This window comes from Pteropus vampyrus, unplaced genomic scaffold (genome assembly GCF_000151845.1).
Source record: "Pteropus vampyrus isolate Shadow unplaced genomic scaffold, Pvam_2.0 Scaffold208, whole genome shotgun sequence".
Lineage (NCBI taxonomy): Eukaryota > Metazoa > Chordata > Mammalia > Chiroptera > Pteropodidae > Pteropus > Pteropus vampyrus.
The window spans coordinates 1,064,785-1,092,528 of record NW_011888989.1 but is presented as its reverse complement, the minus strand read 5'-3'; the positions used below and the strand labels follow the sequence as shown (position 1 = coordinate 1,092,528).

At 36.2% G+C, this 27,744-nt stretch overlaps 1 protein-coding gene across 18 annotated transcripts in view; it reads right to left on the bottom strand.

The window, feature by feature from the left end:
* Positions 1 to 27,744, bottom strand: part of NRCAM (neuronal cell adhesion molecule) — a 262,800-nt gene that overhangs the window by 60,040 nt on the left and 175,016 nt on the right. For 8 of the 18 annotated variants that reach the window (XM_023538003.1, XM_023538005.1, XM_023538001.1 and 5 more), the window contains exons 4-6: positions 8,903 to 9,103; positions 3,521 to 3,626; positions 1,487 to 1,683 (exon numbers count right to left, since the gene is read on the bottom strand). In XM_023538003.1, the coding sequence (XP_023393771.1) occupies positions 1,487 to 1,683; positions 3,521 to 3,626; positions 8,903 to 9,008 (409 nt within the window). In that variant the 5' untranslated portion in view covers positions 9,009 to 9,103. Of the gene's footprint in view, positions 1 to 1,486; positions 1,684 to 3,520; positions 3,627 to 6,475; positions 6,510 to 8,902; positions 9,104 to 12,772; positions 12,913 to 27,744 lie in introns of those variants that run through there. The other 10 variants (XM_023538010.1, XM_023538009.1, XM_023538011.1 and 7 more) reach the window with 6 other exon arrangements.

Sequence of the window (27,744 nt, the reverse complement as noted above, 5' to 3'; positions counted from 1 at the left end):
TGTTTTAAACACATACAAACATATCTGGCTAAAAAATAACGGAAAGAGCATTAGTTATTTTCTTGAATGGAAGGATTCAAAAGTAATTTTAAAATTTCTTTTTCATTTGCAATTATTTTTTTACATAATGACCATGTATTACACATGTAATAAAAATAGTTTTAAAAAAGATCAGAACTGCAATGGTCACTTTTCTTTAAATATATGCTCTTGGGTTGTTGAGAAGATTTGGGTATAGATCACTGCAAAGAGCCACAATAATATCAAGGTAGTGAGGCCACTCTATTTCCAGTGAAATTTTGAAAAAAAAAGTTTTAAATAATAATACTTAGTCCTCGATTGCCTATTTCATACTGGATTTATTTCCATCTGGCTGTAAGAAATTTGCTTGTACATAAAACACATGGGGACCTCTGGGAAAAAATGGTGTAGATGATAGAGGCTTTGCTCATTCCTTCTTGCTACCAAATCAAACTTGTGACAGAAACACAGAGCAAACAGAAGAAAAAACATGTATCAAAAACAAGAATAAAGAATGGTAATAACTACTATATTCCTATCAACAAGTCCCTCAGATGGAAAAGAATTAAGTGCTCCAACCAAGATAGGGAAGCTGAATGGATAAGAAAACAAGACCCCTACATACGCTGCCTACAAGAGACTTATTTCAGATTAAAAGACACACACACAGACTAAAAGGAAGGGGATGGAAAAAGATATTGCTTTGATGAACCCAGAGGGTATGGCACTGAATGAAATAGGTTGGATAGAGAAAGACACATATCACATGATTTCATATACATGTGGAATCTAAAGAACAAAATAAACAACAACAAAATGGAAATAACTCATAGATACAGAGAATATTTTCAGGGCTACTAGATGGGAGGGGAGTTGGAGGGACAGCAAAAAAAGGCAAAAGGATTAAGAAGTATAAATGAATAGTTACAAAATAGACATAGAGATATAAAGTGTAGCATAAGGAAAATAGTTTATAATGCAATAAATATATAAGGGGAAGAGGGGTACTAGACTTAGTGGGGTGATCACTTTGCGAGTTATATAGATTTCTAATCACTATATTAGTACTATGAAACTAATATATTATTGTATGTCAACTATAATTGAAAAAAACTCATTGAATTATACAATGTAAATATAAGCAACTAATTGTCTATTATATTTCAATAAAGCTGGAAAAAAATACATGAGAAATTAATAATTAGGTCAATTTGAGGAAGAAACACTTTTCTTACCCCCAGTGTTTTATTCTGGACTCGTATAAAAGACAGTGGACTGACAAGCATTAGGCTGAGAACTTAGGGCAAAGAGGAAAGGAGCAATAATTTTTATGCAAAACCAAATCAGAGTATTGGAATTAGTGCCATTACTTTCTTGTAATAGTATTTAGATGATATAACAGATGCTGAATCTCAGAGCCATATTTTAAAAAGATCCACCTGTTTGGTGGACAAGTCTCACTTACTGGATGGACGAACGACAATGTTATTAGAAATTGCAGCTCCGCGTTCATTCCTGGCTGTACACTGATAGACTCCTTCATAAGTCTCTACTTTCCCTTCGCTCATGATGTTAATTATGAGAGTTCCTGAGTCAGGCTTCATGGTGACGAGAAGGTCTTTATCTATGTCAAAATGAGTCCCATTTCGGGTCCAGGAGAAGCTGCTCAACACATAAAGGATTAAGTTTGTTAATAGTTCAGAAAAACAGGGTTACTTACTCTTTAATAAATCCCTAAGCAGTTTATGGGTTTCCAGAAATCATTATTAGATTTTAATATTCAGTAAAAGAGCAATAGGCTCCATACCTAAATGTTTCATTGAATCGTCACTTAGAAAAAGTGCTGGCCATACATTTTAAGATACTTCTCTTCATTAGAACTAGCTGAACTCTGACTCAATAAAGAAATCATGCACACAAATTGCCTGTCATTTTTCAAAGACAGGAAGCAGATCTCCTAGGCACTCTCTTAGAGCTTCATTAGCATTTTTATTGTAAATTCTGTTGTTCATAGAGTTGATAACCTATCCACTAAATTTTGCTCTGGGCTAAAATGTGACAAGAAAGGCCTTCACAAGTGAACAGACAAGGTTCAAGTTACCAAAGTGTGAGTTGGGAGGAAGAGAAGAAATATGAATTCAGTGGTGTTTTAAATGTTGGTTATTGAAAGTGATAATTCTATATGTAGCTATTTTGACAAATTTTAATTCTAGAGATGATTTTATAAATTTCTTAAAAGTATTTCAAATTGTCAACTGAAATTCTTCTTTCTCAGTTTTATTTGTATAAAAGATTCCCTTATGTAAAAGTCACACTGCGCTCATGTAACTAAATACTTTATAAACTAGCCACAAATTAACAATAGCCATGCTCATGCAAATGCATGACTCTCTAAACTTCACTATGTTTTCCAGGCCCACTGCTTATTCTTGGTATTAGTGGTTGTCACAACTGCTAGGGCAGGAGATGGTGGTGGCGGGTGCTACTGGCATATAGTAGGTACAGGCGAGAGATGCTGCTAAATAGCCTACAATACAGAGGACAGCCCCCATGCTCACAACAAAAAATTATCTGGCCTACAATATCGAGTACTGAGATGGAGAGATCCTGCCTTACAGAGTTACAGGAGGTAATAAATAAGTGTGAAACTGAAGGGAAAGTCCAACAAATGACATTGTAGGGCCTGGCTGCTAGAGGGTTTCCAATAACGGAAAAATATATAACAGAACATACGGTTTTTAAGTAAACCTTTGATGAAAGTTTTAATATACTTAAATATTTAGTACCAGTTAATTTTTTTTCTGAGGTGCCAGTCTGTGATAGTTTGGTAAGGCCAGTAATAGACAAAGTCAGAAATAAAATATTTAGAAACTTTCATTTCTTTATTACTTAAAAAATCCACATTATATTTTAATGATAATACAGCTTTCCAAAACTCCTATATATTCCTCAACAAGTTACAGATCATCCACTAATTAGCTATGGGACCTTGAATAAGTTACCTAGCATTTCTAGGCACACCTATAAAATATATTGGTCTTTAACATCTCTCCTAATTCTAAGATGCCATGTAGCACGTGTGCCAAGATTCTTTTGGAAAATCCTGAGTACTGAACCCTGCCAAGTTTGGAAACCCACTTAGGATTATTTTATAGACCTCTCTAGAGATAAGAGAGATCTTAGAAGTCATCAAATTCAACTTGTTTATTTTACAGATGAAGAAACTGAGGCCCAGAGAAAAAAGATTTCCCCATGTCATAAGGCAATTAGAGCAAATAGAAGGCTCTTTCCACATCTCCCCATAATTTTTGAGCATTTTGCAGAAGGGTATGAGTACAATCATCTGGGTTTTTAAGAATAAACTGACTTTAATTAAGCAGAGAAACAAAAGAATGAACCTATAAATGATGCGTTAGAGATGTGCAGGACCTGAAATTAACTTCGACATTAATCTCAGCGCTTACTTTCAGGACTATCACAAAGCAGAAAGCACACCCACCTTGGAGGAGGTTTTCCTTTGGCCTCACACTGGATTACAATATTCTCCCGGGGGTCAATAATGTAATCTTTTGGAGACTGTTGAGTAATGGTTGGAGGTTGTACCACTTAATTGTAGAAGAACAATGTAAAGAAATAAATCATTTAATATCATAATAGCAATCATTTTTTTTTTCTACATCAAAATCACCCTAGGCTAAATATGCTCCAAATGTTTTTAATAATTTCTATGATGGCAGCACATATCTGAGTATATTTTAACTAACAGTCTCCTAAAACTTTGAAGTCAAGGCATAACTTCCTTTTGGTAACTTTATAAGTACTCACGAAGCGCATTTTCCCCCACTAAAAGTTTGGGGAAGTAATTACCAATACAAGCTGAATATTAAGAAAGCTTCTTTTCTGATGTAACAATGAGAAATTCCTCTGAGCCCTTTGGTTCAGACAAGTCCTTCCAATGAAATTTATGTTATAGGTAATGTTGCGTTTCTTAAGAAAAAGTAAGTGATTTATAGTTCACCCTTGTGCTAATATAAATATATGATAAGAACAAATAAATTTGAGAAGTTATTGTTGAAAAGATGGTTAAATTAGAGATCTGATATGTCTTATTAGAGCCAGGAGGTAGGTGGCTACTAAGAACAAAGATAAAAGTCTTATTTAGAAGATAAGGGGATTTTGGAAGTTCTCTGTTATAGGAGACATTTCCATTTCACTCTTCAATGTGTTCCTCTGATCATTTATTATCAAACCATAGGAGAAAACCCTTCTGACCCAGAACAATTTAATCTGAAGAAAGCAGGCATTTGGATGTCTATCGTTTAAGTCAGTCTAAGATTGCTATGCCCTTCTTGTGAAGTCAGAATCACAGAGTGTTAGAACAGGAAGGGACTGGAGAGATAACCTATTTCAAATTCTTTCTTGCTCATGGCAACAACTAAGGCTCAAAATAGAAAAGATCTAAACTCTCCTGGTAGAAGCCACTGCCTTGCATAAGTCCAGAAAAAGTCGTTTACACACACCAGAGATTTTCAACCATGGGCAATTTGCCCCCACTCTTTGGGAGACATTTGGCCATATCTGGAGACAGTTTTGGTTATCACCACTGAAGCCTGAGACTGGGGAGGTAGGGAGGGTGGGTACTGGTATGTAGTAGGTAGAGGCCAGGGATGCTGTTAAACATTTTGCAAGGTACAGAAAAGCCCCTGGAACAAAGACTTATCTGAGCCCAAGGTCAGCAGTGCTGAGGCTGAGAACCTGAACCGCAATGGGAACAGTCTCCCAGAGCTGCACCAGGCAGTGGCCCTGCTCCAGGGTGCTCTCCTCTGCTCATGAAGCTTTTCCCAAGGACCTTTCTTAGACTTGTACTCTCCTTTCCTTTCCTTTTGCATTTGACACTCTGGATTATTGAAGTTTTTCATTTTCTACATCTTCCCTTTCTTCTCTGCCCACGCTCTGTGCTTCCTCTGTGAAACCTCTTCCACCTACCAACAAGTGTTTCCCCAAGCTTAATAACTGCCCTTAGCTCTTATCTTTGTTTACTGTGGTTAACTGTTGCCAGGGCTAAATTTATCACATGTTTAATGTCTTACAAATCTACAAACATGGTTCTCTTCTCTTGCTTTGTCTCCAGTCTTGTCCTGTCCACCAGATGTCCCTTACTAAGTATCCAAATAACACCTAAAATACAGATCAAAAGCTAAATCCACTATTGTCATCATTTATTGTTCGCCTCTTAAATGCCGGATACTGTGCAGTATCAATTTCCCCTCCCTTTAGCAAGATTTCTCCCCTTCCTCCTTCTCCTGACAATCTTGTGGCTCCTCTCATCTCCACTTCAACACAGAACCCTCATTCTTCTCTATCAGTTTCCAATGCTGGTGAGCAGTTTGGTCTGGTGGCTAAGAACTAATCTGTTTCTTTCTTACCAGCTGTGAGACTTCAAGCAACTTTCTTAACTTCCATAAAACCTAGTGTCCTTAAGGAGAAAATAGGGTTTAAAAGTGGTATCTAACTTCTAGAATCACTGGGAAAATTAAAGGATTTTTGTAAAATTCTTAGTACATGCCAATACTATGATGGTTTTGATGTTAGCTATGTTTACATTATTATCATAATCATTTTTATTTAGACCAGTTTCACCTTTGAGTGATCCTTTAGGCTCTGGGAATATAGAGTCTGGGATGATGGAAAGAAGCCTGAATTTCACACCCAGGGAATGGTGGACATAGGTTGTAGGTGAGGGAATCCTTAGGAGTGACTCAGTCCAATTTCTTGTGGTTTTCTACAAGTGACAGAGGCGCAAGGCTGGTAGTTTCAGACCCAGAAATTCTATTCATGTGTCTGCAACAGATATGACCTAGATGCCACTCTTAACTGGCAGGAGTTTACTGTCCAGATGTACCTGTTTGAACAGTGCTTAGGTCACCTGGCAACCAACAAATGCTTTGAAGTAATAAGGAAAAAAAGGTGATTTTGCATAATTGTCCTGGTTAATCCAATATCAAAGGAGTTTTCAAATGCTTTGAAACTATTTTTAAGATAGATGATAGATGATGCCCAACTGTCAGAGGCAGCAAAAGTTTCACTTAGAGCAAGCCACTCAGAAACACTGTGTGTATGGGGTGATGCTTATTGCCTTTTGCACACTTCAAAACAGTATTCAGATTCTCCAGACCATTATACTAATGACACCTGAAAACACGTGTCTACACAGTCCACAGGCTGAAGAAGAATAAGAGGGTATATAGATGCCGATTTGGATGAAGCATCTGCATGCACCCACTTTCCAAAAGATACCAAAAGACATGTCTCTATTCCAGCAAACATTAAATAGCATTTAGAATCAGAAAGTCATTCTTTTAAATTTTGTGAATTTTCTCATTGAGTTACATCAGATGTGAAAAAGCACAGAAGTTAGTAGAGCATAATATAGGTAAAAGAAAAATAATAATACCTGAGTCTTCAGAATTCATGCAGGGAATATATGAAACTTGCTTCTTGGTATTTAAATGGTTAGCCACAGTAAATACACATGCTTAATAAGACATTAGTCACAAAACATAAAAATTGTGCATTTAATTCACACTATTAATTCAAAAACAAAGACATGGCCAATTTTTCACACTGCCTAGTAATTACAGAAAGACACTTACAGTCTTCAAGAAGTTTTGCTTTTTCCCCATCAATATCAGCAGGTGAGTGGGCAAACGAATTAAAGAAAACCAGATGTTAGTAATGAGAACGTTAGAACCCTGAAGTTAAAAGGGGCATCTTGTCTATTCGATTTGACCTAAAAAACCATATAGCAAAGGTTGAAGTTGTCAAGTAGTAAGAGAAAGAAACTCCTATTCATGATTTCGTTTATTCCTGCAGCAACTATCCTACATAACATATGGAAGAACAAAATAAAATGCTGTAGGCAAAAAATGATTCTTCCAGAAATAGGTATGGCTAATTTCATTCCATCCATGTTGTACGCTGGACAAGTAATTATGTTCAATTTGAAAAACAGCTGAAATCTACAATTAATCTGAGTTGTCACATACTGTGTAGTGTCTGGTCCTATTATCTCAGACATCACTATGCACATGGCAATGATACTTAACAATTTTACATGGCTGCAATGACAGTGCTTCATTAAAGCCGAAGCCAACACTCGTTTTAGGTTTTATATTTCCATGGTTCATCCCCAAGTCGGCAACTGAACTTTTCAGACTGTTAGCATATTTCTGCTTCAAAATTCCTCAATCACCCAGAGATTGCTAGTACCCACACCAAGGAGCAGCTCATGTAGAAGGGCTGTAAGGAATAGGAGCAAGGAAGAAATTACATTAGCATGCAATTCAAATGATTTTGCAGGGCTGCCTGTCACTGTACTTGCAAAGGTTAATGCAGGAGCGCCTGGGTTGTCTGTGACTTTCTTTTCATCATGGTTATGCTCTTTCTCCATTAGCAGCGATAATTGAGTTAGCCATAGGTGACTGTTTCCCTTTGATTGTTAGATTGAGCAGTTAGATTAAGGGGGATATATTTAACAAAAGAGAGAACAAAAGCATTTCTTTCCAGTGCTTTTCTCTCTCTCCTTTATCTGTTAGGGCACCAGTTTAAGCATTCCAACTCCAACGGGCTTACACAATCTTTCTTTCTTTCTCTCTCTTTCTTTCTTCCTTTCCTTCTATCTTTCTTTGAAAATTGAAATTAAGGTCATTGAATGAATATTTTTTAAAAATAACTACAATATTGCATTTTATTGAACTTTAGACTATAGATGCACAGCAAAGGAATTCAACAAAGTGTGGGGCAAACCACATCTCTTTTTAATGTCTTCCCACTGGCAGTTGCAACCTCTTTGTCGAAAAATGACATCCCAACAATTGAATAGCCCCAGGAAAGTGCTATCTTCCTTGCACCTTGGAAAGCTTGCCAAACAGATGTTCTATTCAGGAAGCTAATGGATTTAAAGAGGTCATGCAGATTAGGGATAAAGAATAAATCAATTCTGAAGTATAGTAATTGTCCAGATTTGAAATTCTGCTTTCCAATGAAGGAAAAGCTACCAGCTGAAACTAAGCATTATCTTCATTTTTCATAAATAGGCCACCCAGACCAGGGAGAGTACAGTATAAACTTTATCATTAAGAAAAGAGTGGGCTAATTTAGAGACTGTTACTCGCTTCATTTTAAAGAGTGTTTTTGCAGGTGACTTGTTTTATTCTCAAAATTTACATCTTGATCTTTGATTACATTTTTAAACCAAAGAAGACCCTTCATTAAGCTTTAGATAAGATATATTTCCTAGATCTATACTCATATTTAAGATTCAAAATCAAAGGTGAATTTTACCTTGTCTAAATCAAGGGAAATGAATTATAGGTAGTTTGGGGATACAGAGGTGGCATAGGGTTGACTGAGAGACCATCCCCCAGTCTTTTCCAGAGAACTCTGAGCATATGAAGGGAGACGGTGGAGAAGCAAGAAGCGAGAGGGGTAAGTGGGGGTGGGGGGGGGTGATCTCCATGATCATTTTAAACCAATTCATTTGGTTTTCTTGTAGAATTGCTTCTATAAAGAGTCCTGTTGGGAAGACCAGGGTAGCCTACAATTCACTCCTTCTCTGGCCAGCATCCCCATGGTACACAAAAGGCACCTGAGGGGTGAGAAAGATAATGATAGGGAGGGAACAATGTGTCTGACTGTTTCAATGACCATTTCTATGGTGTGGTTCTTTATAAACACCAGGTGCTGAAGGTAAAAGCCAAATTAATTTTGATTAGCTTTTCAGTATCACACAGACACCTCTATTCACACAGTTCTGAGTGATGGTAAATGCTGGGGAGGTTTTGACTCCCGGGCCTAACAGCTTTAAAACGTTAATACTTACGATCAAGAGGTACTTCCAGTGCACTAATCATCTGGCACAGGAAGAGAATCAGGGGCACTCTCCCTGCAGATAAGCGCTTCTTTTTCGGCATTATTTTAAGCTGCATTAGCTTAACTCCTGCTGAGACCCACAAACTGAATTTCCTTTTCTTCTTTCACAAAAGATTTGTGTGCAATGTTTAAATAATTTTCATGCAGGAAACTGAAAAAGGATAGAATAAGAATTAATAGTGTATTAAAAAGAATGAAATGAAGAGTGGAAATCTGTAGCATAGAAAATCAGTCCTTGTATTATACATGAACTCTAAAAGGGAGCTAATTTTTAAATATTTAACTCTCAAGACTGGAATAATCAATTATTCATAAATTAGCTGAAATCAGGTCTCGAATACTTGGCACATTATGTCTACTTTGCCATCCATGTGGTTTTTCCATTTTAAACATCTGCATTTATAGCAGAGGGGCTGCCATGTTATTCCTAATAGATCACACGAACTTGGCTTATAAGTCAGTTAGAAGTGTGACGTTAGAGGGGAGGCTTAATAGCTTCTCCATTCTAGAGATTATCTCTGGGAGCTTCAGGGTATTGTTGCAAATTTGTTTCAAACCCCAAACACTGATTTACCTACCAGCTGAACCACTGACAATTCAGGCTTTCCCCATCTCTCACCTAGACTACAGCAACAGACATGCCTCGGCTCTGAGTTCCAGGTCTTTTTCTCACAGCAGTCACCCTCCTGAACAGTGCTGATTAATTTTTCCTAAAGGGTCTTCTTTGGTTAAATATTGGGAATAACTATATGGGATAGAGTTCAATATATCCTCAAATAAGAAATGTAAAAACCCTTAATAATTTGGCCTCAATTTATCCTATCAAGCTTATACTCTCCTATTTCCATATAACTATTTTTTGTTTGTTTGATGGTCTGTTTCTGTTATTCTTTCTGGAGTCAATCCTTCAATATATTGAATTTTCTCACTTTCTTGCCTTTGTTTATTTTATTCCTTCTCCCTGGAATGCCTTCTCCAATATATTTCCTTATCAAAGTCCAACTTATTTCTTTATAGATCAATTAAAATTGAAACATTAGCTGATCACCCAAACTAAACGTCATTTCACTCTGTAAGAATTCCTGAAATTCCTTGTTTTAATCATCACATATATTAGATAGATAGATATAGAAATAAATAGACTTTTTTTTTTTTGTATGCATGTTCTCTCCCTTAGTCCTTCAGGCAAAGAAAGTGCCTCTCCCATCTTTGTACATGTCTCCCATCACCTAATCTAGTATGCCCTGTACAGTAAGGTGTTCACTGTCCACCGGAAAGCATGAATACAAATACAGAATACAGACCTCTGTCCCACAGCAGACTCCTACATAAAAGGAAAGGTTTAATCATTGTCTTCTCATTAGTGAAGAGAGGTGGGGTGACCAATGACTCTCTCAAGAAGGTAAGAGTGATGTCATTATTACGAATATGGGTAGCTCTCACAGCTTAATTACTGAATTATTTGTGATTTTTATTATTTATTTGTGTATTTTTATAATGCCCACATTTCCTACTAAACTGAAAGCCTCCTAAAGGTAGGGACCGCAACTTTCCAGTTCCCCCATTGTGTCCCCAGAGCTCATCACAGTGTACTTGCAGGAAAAAATGAAAGGACAAAAGGGGAATGAAATGGAGACTTATGCTCTTTGAAGATGAGGTTTTATTCAGATAGGCAGTCTGACCATAGTCTACATAAGACTATATTTATATTTACACTACTTGGTTTAAAAACCAATCTCTTGTCGATATGATCAAATTAGTTGTTAAATTATGTGTGTATGGAATAGAGCTTAAATGTACAAAAAGAAAATGAAACAATGCTGATAATGTGTTTTGTCAGCAATTGAGTTCTGATTTGAACCTGATTACAATTGTAGTTGGATACTTCTTGCTATAAATACAAAAAAAGAACTCATTGTGCTAAATATAAACATTATACATATATAAATATTAATTTGTTAATGAACCATCCATACTATGTGGTTTCATTTAAGATCTAGGAAGTTTGGTTTTCCGTAACATAATATATAAACAATCCTGTCCATTAAACATTGACAGGCAGATACAGAAGTTCATACAACCATGTCCAACCAAAATACAAACCATATGTCTAACCAAAATACAAAACATATCTATATCATTTAGCCAAATTTACTCTGGTCTCTCATGACTTTCTGTTAAAATGCTAACTCCGAATTTACACAAAAGCTTCAGGGAAAATAAAAATAACTGGCATAAATGGCACTAAAACAAGTTGATGCTACATACTACACACATTGAGAGAAAACTACGGAAGCAAACACTGAGAAAACAAATGGCATACCTGCCTGATTTGTGTGTTAAGCTAATCAAGTTTAAGTGCCTAGCTCTCTGAAGAGGTGCTGGAGAGAACTAAAACACTCTCTAAAAGATATACCAATAAATTGTAATGCTTGAAAAATCTTTAGCAACTACATACAATTTCTGTCATAAGTTCTTCATTTATTATTTATTTTTTCTGGATGCCTTAACTATTCATCCTTCAAAATATAGAAAACCATTAGACAACTTCATAGAAAAGAAAGTATCATTCAACCTGCTTTAGCTTTTAAGAGTATATGTGGAATAAAATATTACACATTAAATCGCAGTGTTGTATAAAGAAAAAAATATTAAGAAAAGTTGGGAAAGCACTTACTAAAAGAGACACAAGTAAATCCTCACAATGAGAGGAGGCCATGAACTATGACAACTGAAGATACAGTCTCTCTTCTAAGTTGTAAGTTAACTGCACCAAGAAACACAAAATCATCTCCAGTGTAGACTCCGTTTGGGAAGGACAAAGCGATGGCCCAGCCCATCCTCTGACTTCTGCCCATGGAAATTCACCCACTGCTCCTACGTATGCTGTCATAGGTGAAAAACCCAAGCTCACAGATATCACTAGGTCCCGGGCACTCAGTCAAAGTGAAAATCAAATACAGCTACAGAAAACTGAGCTTTCTTTCTGTAAGGGTTATGTGCTCTGCATGTCTCACAAAGAAAAACCACTGCTTCCGCACTCTTAATATTGATATCAACGCCCTGCCCTGCTAGGAGCGATCTGCCTTATAGTTCACCTTGGAAAATGATGGCTGTTCTCTCTCATATGAGAATCATGAACTAAAACTAAATTGTTTATACAATTACATTAAAATGAATGAAACGTCGATTTAAAATAGCAGCATTATGTTTATTTTATTCAAGGCTAAAGAGTATGTTAGTATAGAATAGCTTGTAATTTGCAAAAAATATTTGCCACAGACATTTGAAAGCATGTTTGAATGAGACAAATGGTAGGTTCATGTTTGGAATATAAATTATCTTGATATTTGAAACCACATATATAGTTAAAATGACCCAGTGTAATGATAAACAATAAAGCCTTTTAATATTTCACGTCATTTTACTCCATTCAAAGCAACTTTTCACATGTCACCTGTAGAACCTCTAAAAACAGAAGGGGAAAAAATTCCCCCTTCTTTAGTAAACTTTTCATCATTAGAAAAGAAATGCAGTTTGGGGTTTCCTTACTTCTTTTTGCCTAAAATTTATATTAAATCAAAGAGCAAATGTTCCCCTGAATTATTTATCATATATATTTTGAAAAATCTAAATTTTGACAAAGGATTCATTCATATTAAGCCCAAGAAACATAACTCTTCTGTTGTTTACTTAAGAAGTCTCATCATTAGTAAGAAAATAAAATCTTTGTTTTTCTCTCAAGTGAAAGATGAAATTAGCTTAATTAAAAAAAATGTACAAGCTTTCTACCAGATATGGAAGGCCATGAATTACTTACCATTTCATTCTAGTCTGTTGTACTTTTCAGCATCCCAGCATGGGGGGTTCAATGCTGATTGCACAGCGTAATATGATTGACTTCCTGAGCCAATAAACCTGTGACTGGATGCCGTTTAGTACAGTAATTATTGCTCTGGTGACTCATCAGTGCCTGGCCTCACAGATTGGATAGCTAACTGGGTGTGACATCATCTTGACTGTGAAAGGCATTTTTCAACAGTGAACTCTAGGACAGTTACTTTTTATATTTTCTTAAGTATTTACTATAAGGAATAAGCACATTAATGCCCATTCTTAGCCCATATTTTTGCTTTTCAATCACAGATTTTGAGTCTGAGACTATGGAAGGAAGGTCAGAGAAAGTGCACAATGACTTCACATAATTAACACCTTGACACACATAAATCTACACAATGACACTACCATGAATGCTCCTCTGAATAAAGCAGTCTGGGATTACATGACTACAGAGATTCTAACGATCTCATTAAGTAACAAGACAAACTTAATGAAGTACTAAGGAACATGTTTCTAATTTCCTCCTAGCCCAAAAAGCTGTCCCATAGTAGACTTTTTACAAGGAACTGATAGCTAGAACCTGGCATAGCACTGAAGGAAAGGTGAACAATTAACAGATATTTTTTACCAAATAATAGATAATGGAATACATCTTGATAACAGCTCAAATCTCTGTTCCTTAGAGCACTATAACTGATTAACTTGTTTGATATTCATAAAGGCTTCAGGAAATAGGAAAGTGGGTATTATACCCAATTAATAGATGAGAGAGGAAAATAAACCAATTACAATGGCTATTATTCATTGAGCACCTTCCATGTACCAACAATTACACTGTTGCCCCATGCATAAATTTATCTCATCTTAACAACAACCCTTACAGGTAAATTCTATTATATTTTCAAATGTACTGATGAGGAATCTAAGATGCAGTATGGTGAAGTCATCTGCTTAAGGACATACACATAATATGTGAATTGCCAGACCTAGAGCTCCAGTTCTTCTGAAAAGATCTGGAGCTTTCAGCCATCTTACATTGTCACATCCTGGGAAGCCCTTAGCACTTCCCTCCCTTTCATATCCTTTTATTTACATTTATCGAATTATCAAATGGAATTACCGAGTTTAGTCACCGATGTTTAAAAAAAAGTATGAATGGTTTCTGAGTATCTACAAAAGATCTTCACAGTGTTGCCAATGACACAACTTCAGGGGTCCTACTTTGGAGTCAGGAATAGTGCCAGCTAGAATTGTACCACATGCTGGCCCTGGCCTTTTAAAAGAACTGCAAGTCAGGACAATGTAGACAAAGACACATTTTAAAAAGCTAATTTTAAAAGCAGGCAATATATGTACATGGTATAACACTCATAAGGTACAAAAGACTATATAATTCAATGTAAGCAACGTAGAAACCCAGTTTCTCCCTTAAGATAATTACTATTATCAAGTTTTGTGACTCTTAAATATACTTCATGCATAACAAAGTACAAAAATATATAAAAAATTTTTTAAAGACTTCTTGAATTTAGAAAAATTTTAAAAACCTTTTTGACATTGATGTTAGACCATCAAAAACATTAATGTCTTTCAATGAAATTGAATTATTTGCAACACATGAAATTATTTATATACTAGTTTTTTCATACCTCCTTTATTCAGCAAGCAATTACAAGAAAGGAAATAAAAGACAGTGATATAATTGAGAGATCTAAGGCAAAGGATAAAGCATGCTTAATGAAAGTCCTTATGTGTGAGAGTAACAGCGACCCTGACTAAAGATGGCACCTGTTCTATACTTGTCCAGCCAGTTATCTGATGACAGCTGTCAGAATCAGCTTCAAGGGTGAGAGAGCTGATTGAAAAAGGAAGGAAGGCTGGAGTAAGAGAGAAAGGGTACAGTGCTTCTCAAAGAAAGCCTTCTTTACCCCTACACCTCCAAATCCAATCACAATTAGCTAAACAGAATGGAAAAGACTACCCCACTCCAAAGATTTGCTGTGATCGCAGTCTGTCTTTCTGCACTGACCCAACCATCCTGACCAAGGTTAGAAGAGTTAGGGTGGGTGTCTGACCAAAAGCAGCAGTCATATAGAGCCTGTGAGATGACTTAGCTGTTTTAGAAGGCTGAAGAATTCCCAGTGAAGTGGTAACAAATTCCTTTCTCATAGGGAGGGTGAATATGAGACAGAAAGAGAAAGTGAGTCAACAGTTAGGAGCATGGACAAAGGCCAAAGATCACAAAGAGGCAAAGCAGTATGAGAAACCATGAGTAAGCAGAGGATATGATGTACCAAGGCAGAATGAAGCCAGTGGGCAGCAATAAGGTCAGCAGAAACAGAGACAAAGAGTCCCTAAGTGACCACAGCAATGGTGGACACCTGACAGGTGATAACAAGTATCTGCTCCTCTTGCACTATGATAACCAGGCCTCTAATACTCTTGGTATACCAAACCACGTATGTGTGTATATCCAATTCTCTATGAGGTTTGCAAAAATAGTGGTTGTAGTTGAAATACCTTCCTGTCTTTCTTCTATCTGTGAATTCTAAAACAAGCCTTCATCAATGTAGAAGGTAGACTCTTACTTGTTGGCCCACAGGAAGCACTCCTCCCAGCATCCATCTACTTGCGTAGTTCCCTCTCAAAACGACGGTGGGCTTAGCCATGTGACATACTTTGATCAATGGGATTTTAGCAAGAATTATTCAAGTAGAGATGTGATGAACATTTGCACACTGGGGCTCATCCTCTTGTAATGTTCCCTCTGGGAAGTTTGAACTTGATTACTGAATGGTAAGAGGCCAGTGGACAGATCCTGGGAGATGAAAGACCATCTTGGACTTTCTGGTCTCAATTGAGCTCCCAGGGGAAGGCAATGGAGTAAGAGACTTGTTAAAACACGTGCAACAGAAGAACCATCTGAGACCAGAAGAACCAGATGTTAACCATCTGGGAGTTAATAAAACCGTCAGAATTATGATAAATAATAAATTGTTGTTGTTTTAAGCTACACATTTTAGGGGTGATTTATCATATAGCATAGCTATCTGAAACAACTAATTAATATAAATGGAGACTGGCTATTTCTTGCAGTAAGAAAGACCCTAATATGCACATTTAAGAGGATCGATAATTTAAAAACACAGATCTCCTTACAAGAGCATGGCTGGAATCACAGGAATTCTAAATGAGTAATCTGGTGATATGGGTTTTCTTTCGAAAATTATGTATCATTGGTTTTTTTCTAGATATACTTACTTATATATATGTTGATGCAGTCAAAAGGCACAGACTTAAGTTACATTTCTTACACACAAAACCTTTACTCAGAATAAACAGAAGCTGGTAGTCACTGATGTCCAACAAATTTGTTTACACTAAAATAATTGTGGGTTATGCCTAATTGAGAGTCTTAGGCATTATAGCAATTTATTTCTAATACAGAAAAACAAAAATTAAGCTAGAGAGACAGGTCTATTCTGTCATCATAAGGCCCACTTCCCAATTGATTTCCTTTCCATTATTTTTAAAAATGTTCCAATTTTTAAAAATGAAAAGTCGGAAACTGCTCTAAAGGTGAAGTCTGAGAAATGTAAATTTAATTTTGAATATCAGTGTTGAGAGAAACATATTCGAAAACATTTGTTGAGTCATTGAAAGAAGCTCTGACTCTTCCTATAAATTGAGATTTCTACAAATATCACTGAAAAGGTGTAAGGATCAGAAACAGTTTATTAAAACCTGCAGAAAAAAGGCCATAAGGAATATTAGTATTTTGAAGGGTCTATTCCTTATCTATTTGTCAAGTAAAGAACAAATGGAATAATGGCAGCCATTTACTAGTAGATAACAGCAGTTTAGAATACCTGGAAGGCTAGTCGCTTTTTAAAAAAAGCTAAGTTACATTTCAAATATAAGAAGCCAGGACTTAACAAACTGTTATTCTTGCTGAATGGTACGAGCCATTCGGGATGGAGATGCAGGGCATGGGTCAAAATCTCAATGTGTGCTCTTCTCCTAATGGGGTTGGAGGGGGCTTTGGGGATTAGAGAAACTGTGAGAGAGAATGAACCTATACTGCAGTGAGAAATTAACCCAGAAGTCTCTGCTTAGCACAGTACAGTTCATACTTCACCCATGCTAATGTCCAGTGTGGGAAGGCAGGGGTCTCTACTCCAGGCTGACAGTAAGAATCCACCATTTTGTGATGCTGCCCTATCAACATGTGGCTTCCAGAGCCCCCGTGTTCTCCTTCTCTTAACTGCCTCTGCCCGGAGATGATATACACATCTTTTGCTCACAACCCATTGAGCGGAAGAAGTTGATGACTATAGCCACAAGGGAGTCTGAGAAATGTCAGGTGCCTGTGATATATTTAGTGAGCACTTCTATCTCTGTCACAAAGTGTGTGCTTGATTTACAGTAAATCTGAAGATGCTTTTCCTGGAAGGAGTTTCAGATGTGACATTCTACAGGAAGGCCACCTTATGTTTCATCTCAATGATCAGTCAGGGAGAAAGACAATAGTGGTGAGCAAGGGCTGTATGGGTGCTGGTTGGTTGCAGCCACTTCCTCTGTCTACTTTCCAGCTGCATTTCTGAATCGCCCTTTCCTATACTTGGGGTTCCCCCAAACATGGGCCTACGTACAGGGGTGGGGAGGCAGAAGGCCCAGATTTATCCAACCCAAAGGATGTCACTCCTGCCATGTCATAGATTACTACAGTCTTCACTGCAACATTTCAAAATATATTTTGTTAAGGTATCCAGGTTTTGTATAATCACAAGACCATGAAAATGAGAAATGGAGACTGATATGACACAAAGAATTGTATTTCCACTTGTAATCAGTGCTGGAAAAGATTTATTATCATAAACTAAATAGTTGGAAATCCTTCATTCCAGCTAGAGGCTATTCTATATAAAGAAAAAAGTGGAGTCACTTGCTGATATGCATTTTGTACTACAAAGGATTTACCAGCAAAACAGGGTAGCAATGCATGAAATATTTAGCTTCTTGTACATTTAATTTTCTTTAAATAGGCCATGCAAAAAATCTGCATTTATCCAAAAATTAAATCAGGAAGTGATCATTTGCTTCCAAAAGAATTGATCAGATTTGAGCATCTTCCTGAGCATTTAAAATATAATTCAGTTTCCAAGAAGTTAAATATTAGCTCCTAAGGAGTCCATATTCTCTAAGCTAAGTACACAAAAGTGTGAATGTTAAAAACATTTTCTGCAATATGAGATTTAGTCAAGCTAACAGTCAAAGCTTTAGGATATTCTGTGTGTGCGCTAAAAGACACGGACTTCTCAGGAACCATTTTTTTTCTATGAGAACATCATATTCTATTTCTATTACTACTTAAATGGACTCCATAGCAAGAATATATGCCACTGCTTTGAAGTGACAGAAATGGCAACTCAAAGAGCAGGTTAGGAGTACATCAGGAAGAAACTATTCTTGTTCCAAGTGTCCATCTCCCTGGAAGAATCGGGACAGAAAAACCTCTTAGAGGTTTTTATCAAAGTTGGTTGATAAGAACATTAAACCTAGAATTACTCCCTCTTTGTGCTTCTCCAGTTGAGTTTTCATGGAAAAATTTTTGTGGGTACACAGAGCATTTATTTCCTAAAGCTAAATATTTGTGCCTTTGTGGACAGAGAGTTGGGAAGTAAGAAAGAAAAGTGATATAGGAGGACAAAGATAAAGCAATGAAAGAAATGAAGATGTAAGAAATTTTCAAGTTACATTATTGTAATTATTATCATCATCATCACTTTTTTGGGGGTTGGAAATTATAATTCATAAAGAAACTGGGCAGAAAGAACCTATGGAAAAAAATTTGTTTAAGCACATGAAAGGAATCACAAAGATTTCAAGTGAAAACGTTCACGTAGGAGCACCTCTGTCAGGGCTAATGCTTAGAACATCAAGGTCTCTTTCAGCCCTACTCTTTGAATTATGAGAGCTGTATCTGCTAAAACGGTGGTCCTCAACCTTTTTGACACCAAGGACCAGTGCTCCTATGAGAAGTAATGCTTGATGATCTGAAGTGGAGCTGAGGCGGTGACGCTAGCTCTGAGGAGTGACTGCAAATACAGAAGAAGCCTGTATTTGTTCGCTCACCTGCAGCTCAGCTCCTGCTGTGCAGCCTGGCTGCTAACAGGCCACAGACCATACTGGTCCACAGCCCGGGGACTGGGGACCTCTGTGTTAAAATGTAAGTGGAACTAAACAAAGTAGCCATCAATAGTACAATCATTAAGATGCCACAACAAAAGGAAAGAAAACTCAAGACCAGAAATTGGAAAACACAGAGTTAAGCATCAGATTCTGTGAGGCTGCTGGTTATTGGATCTGATGAAGGTAGGCAAGGAAGGAATGGATATGAGTATCAACTACATGTTACCATCTCAACACAGGGCAGCATGATGTGAGCAGGCAAGGCAAGTCTGTGCCTAGTTCCTTTTCAGAGACAAGTGGGCTTCAGGCTCTTGGCTCTCAGCTGAGAAATGGTTTTTGGGGACCACCTGCTGGATCTCTGTGTCCAGTGGAGCCAACTTGGGCAAAGCGAGAGGGAACCTCTTGTGAAGATGGCGATTCAAACCCTGGCAGAGTGATCAACAGAGTCTGGAAGTCAAAGGGCTAGATAAAGAACACAATCCGGATAAGAGACAGCAGAAAGGATCCTAAGGGAGACCACCAGGAATAAGATTTGAGACTAAGGGATATGGGAGACAGAACCTAGAGACACTCCTAGAGCTGAAAAAAATGATGGCGTATGGCTTTTATAGGGTATTGGGTGTGAGTGTGGGGACTGCTCAGGCATGGGCAGGAAGAAACCATTCCTCTCTCTGCCCAGTCAGTGGGTTCAGGATTAAGTCGGTAAACACTGGGGGTCCTCTTGCCATATTTCACTAGGCCAAGGGCAGCATCTTAAATATGTCGTTAGTCTATCTGAGGAAGGCTTCCAAAGTTTAGGTTTTTGTTTCCTTCAAGAATTTAAAATAAGATTATTCTAGGCCCTTACTGGAGTATAAAACATTAATTGTTGGTCTCCAACTCTCTTCACAAGCCTTGTAAAGAAAAAAGTTATTTTTGTACTGAAAAGGCCTAAGTACCCTTCTAGAATGAACTCTAGCAGATCTGTCAACACTCAATCACAGCTCAATGTTAACTTCTGATTTCTTATCAAAGTTGATTATAAAACAAGATATATAAACTCTCTCTTTTTTTTCTCTCTATATTTAACTAGTTCAAGAAACTAGTTTTTATATACAGACCTGGCAAATTGTGCTGAGCTATCAGGTATACAAATAAGAAGCAGTATATAATAGTCATGTTTGAAAGATGTACTTTTGGTTTCAATTGAGAGCAAGGATTTAAATAGAGACAAGTTGTCTTGTATACATTTCTGAGTATTTTGCTCAAGAAGGGGAAGCAAGCGATAATAATCTATCTTTACATTTGATGCTAAAAATTCTAACTGGAGGGCAAAGCTACAAAATTAAGAAGAAAGCTCACACTAATGGCACAGAGGCAGTGATGTCCAGGAGGGCTGCCAACCTGGGCACCTCTGAAATGGCAGAGCTTAAAGAGAAGAACACTCATTTTTATTCAGAAAGCTTTAAAACTGTAGCATTAGAGCTGTGTCTAAGTGCACTTAGATAGACTTCTTTGTAGGAATGGTTTTAAACATTTTATTTAAAATATTCACTGCATATCTATTAAGTTTCAGATACTTAGAAGGGGGTAATTTAGAAATGAATCTGACATAATTTATGCCCCTGAAGTGCTCAAATATAGCCTTGGGAGAGGGATATGAACTCTATGAGAACTAAATATAAAAAAAAAATGTGGTAAGTGCTCTACTAGCAGCAGGGCCTGAGCCGATGGAAGCAGGGAGTAGGATGCGAACAATTCTGCTCAAGAGGAGATGTTTTCTGAGGAAAGACTTCAGGAGGTGAGATCTGAACTTGGCCTTGGAAGAGTAACAAAAATCCTCCAGATATAGGAGACGAAAGCCATGAGTAAAGTCACAGAGGCATCAAGGGTACAGTGTGTTTCTGGCAAGTGTTCAGATGGGGCTGAAGGATACATGGGACAGAAATGGCAAGTTGGTGCAAGGTTGTGAGTGAACTTAAATATTGTGTTATTGAGTTGTGGCTTTATTATATTAGATGAATTTTAAAGTACTAAGCTAGGTACAACGAGTTAACTTTTCTTTTAAAAAGAGCATCAAGAGTGCCATCTTCTCATGCAAAAGTAAAATGTGCATGGAACTTTAGAGGATTCAATTAAATTTAATTCAATAAACTGAAAGTCAATTATGTACAGATCAATGGATGCCTGAGGCTGGGGGGTGGTCAGAAAGGATATGGATGACAAGAGGAAATTTTTTGAGTATAGTGCTCAGCAGAATGGATGATATAAGACTTCTGGGGCCAGGTTATAATTATTTTAAATGACAACAGTACACCATGCTTTCTGATCCCTATCATTTACCACAACCACTAAATCATAAAACTAACAGACACTGCCAAGCCATTGTTGTGGTATCCAGATTTTTAGTCATTTTTAAAGGAAAGGAAGTCATTAGTTCTAACGTAAGAAAATAGCTTTGTGACCTTGGATTAGGTATATTTCTTAGATATATACTAAAAGTATGATCCATAAAAGAAAAAAAGATAAATTGAACATTATCAAAATTAAAAACATTTGCTCTTCAAAAGATACCAATAAAAAATGCAAAGACAAGCCACAGACTAGGAGAAATATCAACAAATAAAGAAACTCTTACAACCAAAAAATAAGATGAGCAACTCAATAAAAAAATAGGCAAAGATCTGAATAGACGCCTTCCCAAAGAAGATATATAAATGGCTAATAAGTACATGAAAAGATGCTCAATATAATTAGAAAAATAAAAATGAAAACCACAATGAGATACCATTATATATCCATTTAAATAGCTATATTCCAAAAGGCTGATCATATTAAGTGTTGGTGAGTATATGGAAAACTGGAGTTCTTATACATTGCTAAGGGAATGCAGGGGGTGTAGCCACTTTGGAAAATAGTTTGGCAATTTCCTAAAAGTTAAACATACACTTATTATACAACCCAGTAATTCTACACCTAGATATTTACCTAAAACTAATGAAAAAAATATGTCTACAAAAAGAGTTGTATGCAAATGTACAAAACAGCATTTTTTATAGTAATCAAAAATTGGAAATGTCTATCAACTTGTGAAAAAAATGAGGTGTAGTCATATAATGGAAAACTATTCAGCAATAAAAAAGAATAAACTGCTAATAACAATGAGTAAAACTTCAAAATTAGAAGTGAAAGAAGTCAGACACAAAAGACTATGTAGTTGAAGAGAGAGAACAAAAGATAGAGAACCTATTTGAAGAACTAATAATTGAACACTTAGCTAACCTGGTGAAGAAAACAGACATACAGTCCAGGAAGTGTAGAGAGTCCCAAATAAGATGAAACCAAAGAAGCCCATATCAAGAAACACTGCAATTAAAGTGCCACAGGTTAAAGACAAAAAGAAAATCTTAAAAGCAGCAAGAAAAAGGCAGTTAGTTACCCACAAGGGAGTTCCCATAGGACTGTCAGCTGATTTTTTAATGGAACCTTTGCAGGCCAGAAGGAATTGGCAGGAAATATTCAATGAAAAGCAAGAAACTACAACCAAGATTACTCTACCCAGCAAAGCTATCATTTAAAATTGAAAGAGATATAAAATCTTTCCAGACATGAAAAAGCTAAAGGAATTCATCACCACCAAACCAGTATTACAAGAAATGTTAAAGGAACTTCTTTAAGAGGGGGGAAAACAACAACAGAACATAAATATGAATAATAAATGGCAATAACTATATATCTATCGATAACCACTTTAAATGTAAATGGGTTAAATGTTCCAATGGAAAGACATAGGGTAGCTAAATGAATAAGAAAAAATAAGACCCATATATATATATGCTGTCTACAACAGACCCGCTTCAGATAGAAAGACACATACAAACTTACAGTAAAGAGATGGAAAAAGATATTTCATGTAAATGGGAATGAAAAAAAAGCTGGGGTAGCAATATTTATATCAAGCAAAACAGACTTTAAAACAAAGCCTAGAATAAGAGACAAAGAAGGACAATACAAAATATCAATGAAACTAAGAGCTGATACTTCGAAAAGATAAACAAAATTGATAAACCTTTAACTAGACTCATCAAGGAAAAAAGACAGAGGACGCCCCCAAAAAAAAATCAGAAAGGAAAGAGAAGTGACAACTGACACCACAGAAATATTAAAGATTTTAAGAAAATACTATGCGCAATTGTGTGCCAACAAATTGGCCAACTGAGAAGAAATGGATAAATTTTTAAAAACATATAATCTTCCATGACTGAGTCAAGAAAAAACAGAAAATCTGAACCATTCAATTACTACTAATGAAATTGAATCAGTAATCAAAAAACAAAACAAAACAAAACAAAAAACCCACAAACAAAAGTCCCGAACCAGAGGGCATCAAAGGTGAATTTTACAAAACGTTCAAAGAATTAACACCTATTTTTCTCAAACTATTCCAAAAAACTTCAGGAGATGGAAAGGCTCCCAACCTCATTTTATGGGGCCACCATCACCTTGATTCCTAGGCCAGAAAAAGACACACACAAACACACACAATTATAGGCCAATATCTCTGATGAACATAGATGCAAAAATGCTCAACAAAATATTAGCAAACAGAATTTAATGAGACATTAAAAAGACCATATATCATGATCAAGTGGGATTTATTTCTGGGATGCAAGGTTGGTTCAATATCCACAAATCAAGTGATGTGATATACCACATAAACAAAATGAAAGATAAAAATCATAAAATTATATCAGTTGATTTAGAAAAAGTATTTGACAAAATCCAGCATTCACTTATGATAAAAACTGTCAAAAGTGGGAATAGAGGGAACATACCTCGACATAATAAAAACCATATATGACAAACCCACAGCTAACATCATACTCAACAAGGAAAAGCTAAAAGTATTTTCCTTACAATCAGAACAAGACAAGGATGTCCTCTTTCACCACTTCTACTCAAGAAAATATTGAAAGTCCTAGCCATAGCAATCAGACAAGAAAAAGAAATAAAATGCATCCAATTGAAAAGAGAGAAGTAAAACTGTTATTATTTGCAGATGACATGATACTATATAGAGAAAACCCTAAAGGTTCCACCCAAAAAACTGTTAGAACTGATTAATGAATTTTGTAAAGTAGCAGGATACAAAATTAATATTCAGAAATCAGTTGCATTTTTATATAACAATAATGATGATCAGAAAGAGAAATTATGAAAATAATCCTATTTACAATTTCATCAGAAATAATAAAATACCTTAATCAATTTAACCAAAGAGGTAAAAGACTTGTACTTGGAAAATTATAAGACACTGAAGAAAAAAACTGAAGAAAATACAAATAAAAGTATTTACCATGCTTATGGATAGAAAGACTTAACATCATTAAAATGCCCATACTACCCAAAGCAATCTGTAGATTCAATGCAATCCTTATCAAAATATCAATGGCATTTTTCACAGAACTCGAACAAATAATCCTAAAATGTATATGGAGCCACAAAAGACCCAGAATAGCCACAACCATCTTGAGAAAGAAGAACAAAGTTGGAGGTATAACAATACCTGATATCAAACTATACTTATAAGTCTATAGTAATCAAAACAGCATGGTACTGGCATGGAAATGGACACATAGATCAATGGAACACAGTAGAGAGCCCATGCCTGTATTGTCAATTAATCTATGACGAAGGAAGTAAGAATATACAATGGGATAAAAACAGTCTATTCAATAAATGGTGTTGGGAAAACTGGACAGATACATGCAAAAAAGTGAAACTAGACCCCTTCTTACACCATATACAAAAATAAACTCAAAATAGATTAGCCTTAAATATAAGATATGAAACCACCAAACTCCTAGAAGAAAACATAGGCAGTAAACTCTCGGCCATTGCTCTTAGTAATATTTTTTTCTGATATGCTGCCTCAGGCAAGGGAAACTAAAGCAAAAATAAACAAATGAGACTACGTCAAACTAAAAAGTTTTTGCACAGCAAAGAAAACCATCAACAAAACGGCAAGACAACCTACTGAATGGGGAAAGTATTCACCAATGATATTTATGATAAGAGGTTAACATCCACAATTTATAAAGAACTCATACAACTCAACACCAAAAAAACTAAAATCCAATTTAAAAATGGGCAAAAGACCTGAACAGAAATTTCTCCAAAGAGGACATACAGATGGCCAAAAGACATATGAAAAGATGCTCAATGTCACTAATCATTAGAGAAATGCAAATTAAAACCAGAATGGCCATCATCAACAAATCAAAAAACAAGTGGTGGAAAAGATATGGAGAAAAGGGAACCCTTGCGCACTGCTGATGAAATTGAAATTGGTGCAGCCACTATGAAAACAAAAACAGTATGAAGGTTCCTCAAAAAATTAAAAATAGAACTATCATATGCCCAGCAATTCCACTTCTGGGTATTTACCTGAAGAAATACAAAACACTAATTAAAAAAGATACATACACCCCTATATTCACTGTGGCATTATTTACAATAGCCAAGATATGGAAGCAACCTAATTGCCCATCAATAGATGACTGGATAAAGAAGTGGTACATATATATGATAAAATATTACTTGGCCATAAAAAAGAATAAAACCTTACCATTTGTGACAACATGGATAGACCTGGAAGGTACTGTGCTAAGTGAAATAAGTTAGAGAAAGACAAATACCATAAGATCTCACTTATCTGTGGAATCTAAAGAATAAAATAAACGAAAAATAGAAACAGACTCATAAATGCAAGGAACAAGCTGCTGGTTGCCAGATGAAAGGGGGATTGGGGGATTGGGTGAAAAAGGTGAAGAATTCAAGAAGAACAAACTGGTAGTTATGAAATAATCATGGGGATGTAAAGTAAAGCATAGGAAATATCGTCAATAATATAATAGCATTGTATGGTGTCAGAGGGTTGCAGGACTTATCATGGTGATAAGTTCTTTAGGTATATAAATGTTGAAAAACTATAGTACATACCTGAAACTAATACAATATTGTATGGTAGCTATATTTTAATAAAAATATTTTTAAAAAAGTCTATACAGTTGACCCTTGAACAATGTATAGGTTAGGGGCACTGACCCTTGCACAGCTGAAAATCCATGTATAACTTTTGATGCCCCTGAAACTTAACGACAGTCATCCCTCAGTATCTGTGGGGGGATTGGTTCTAGGATCCTTGTGGGTGCTCAAGTCCCTTATATAAAATGACGTAGAGCAATGCATACAGTCAGCCCTCTAAATCCACGGTTTCCTAATCCCAGATTGAAAATACTGTTTTCTATGCACACAGTTGAAACCATGAATCAAAACCTGTGGATACAGAGGGCTGACTATTTTACTAAAAAAAAAAAAAAAAAAATCCCCATGTAAATGGATCCACACAGTTCAAACCACGTTGTTCAAGGGTCAGCTGTATATGATTCCATTTACATGAACTTTCTAGAAAGGTAAAACTATAGAATCAGAAATAGGTCAGTGGCTGCCTGAGGCTGGGAGACGAGACTGACTAGAAACAGGGAGGAAGCAATTTTTCAGGTGATGATAGTGCTCTAAAACTAGATTGAGGTAAAGTTTGCACAACTGTCTAAATTTTCTAAAATTCATCAAACTATACTTAAATCAGTAAATTGTATATAGTATGTAAACTATACCTCAATAAAGCTATTAAAAGGAAAAATAACTTGAACACCTTGTGTTTTCCAATCAGGACACACTTCAGAGGACACACTCATGGCCTTACTTTCCCTAGTACATGTCTCACCTATAATACTCTCTCTAGTCCCAGCACAAGTTAAATATAACTATTTTTGAATGAAGAAACTGAGCAATACTGAGAGAAATGGCAAACAATATATTAGTTTATGAGTCAAACTGAATTATTAAAGGAGTTATTTTAGAAGGAGAAATGTAGAAGTAGGAGCTATTCTAACTAAAATAGATAATGCCAATGAAAATAAGCTACATTTATCATTTTCATGAAAAAATAGTTTTATTACCATCTGCAAATCAATTTCCTTAATAAGAGTTCAGGACATTTTTCAGTGTATCTCAAAATGATTTTTATGATATATTAAGACTCATTTTTACATAACTTTGATATCGAATAAAAAAAATGTTTAACCTCAACATTCACTTCCATCTCATTGAAGGCACGTAGAATCTTAAAACATAAGTCAGGTGGAGAGGATCTGTGTCGTCAGTCTCAGGTGAGGGTGTATGCTCCCTTTTTTACATCCCCAATGCCTCCTCCCTATCTCTCTCTTGCTTAGAGTGCTGAGCATTACAAACATTTTAAAAAGTTAATGCTATTTATTTCTATTTCACTATGCAAAAATAAAACACTAAAAGTAGATTAAAAAAATAAATAAATAAAACCACTCAAACTCAGATTCAGTTTCTGAGAAATCTGTTTCCTTACAGAGGAAGAGCCTGGGCCACTACCTGTTGGGGGAGGAGGTTGTCTATGTGCTAGGTGGGAACTTTGCCAAGGGCTTTCTCCACCAATTAACATCCTCAGCTCCAGGGCTGAAAATAGTCACTGGTCCTTCAGCTGCTAAAATGGCCATAATCCCCTCTGACCACAATGTCCTCACCTACAGTTCTTCTCTTATTTCCGCTATCCCCGTTCTTTGGCCTCTCTTATCTTTATTTCCTTCTCTTTCCAGTCTGGATTCCATGGGCCACCCTTCATTTTTCTGGCTGGTCCTTTCAACTCCTTTGTCATCATGCTCGCCTAGGAAAATGTCATTTCAG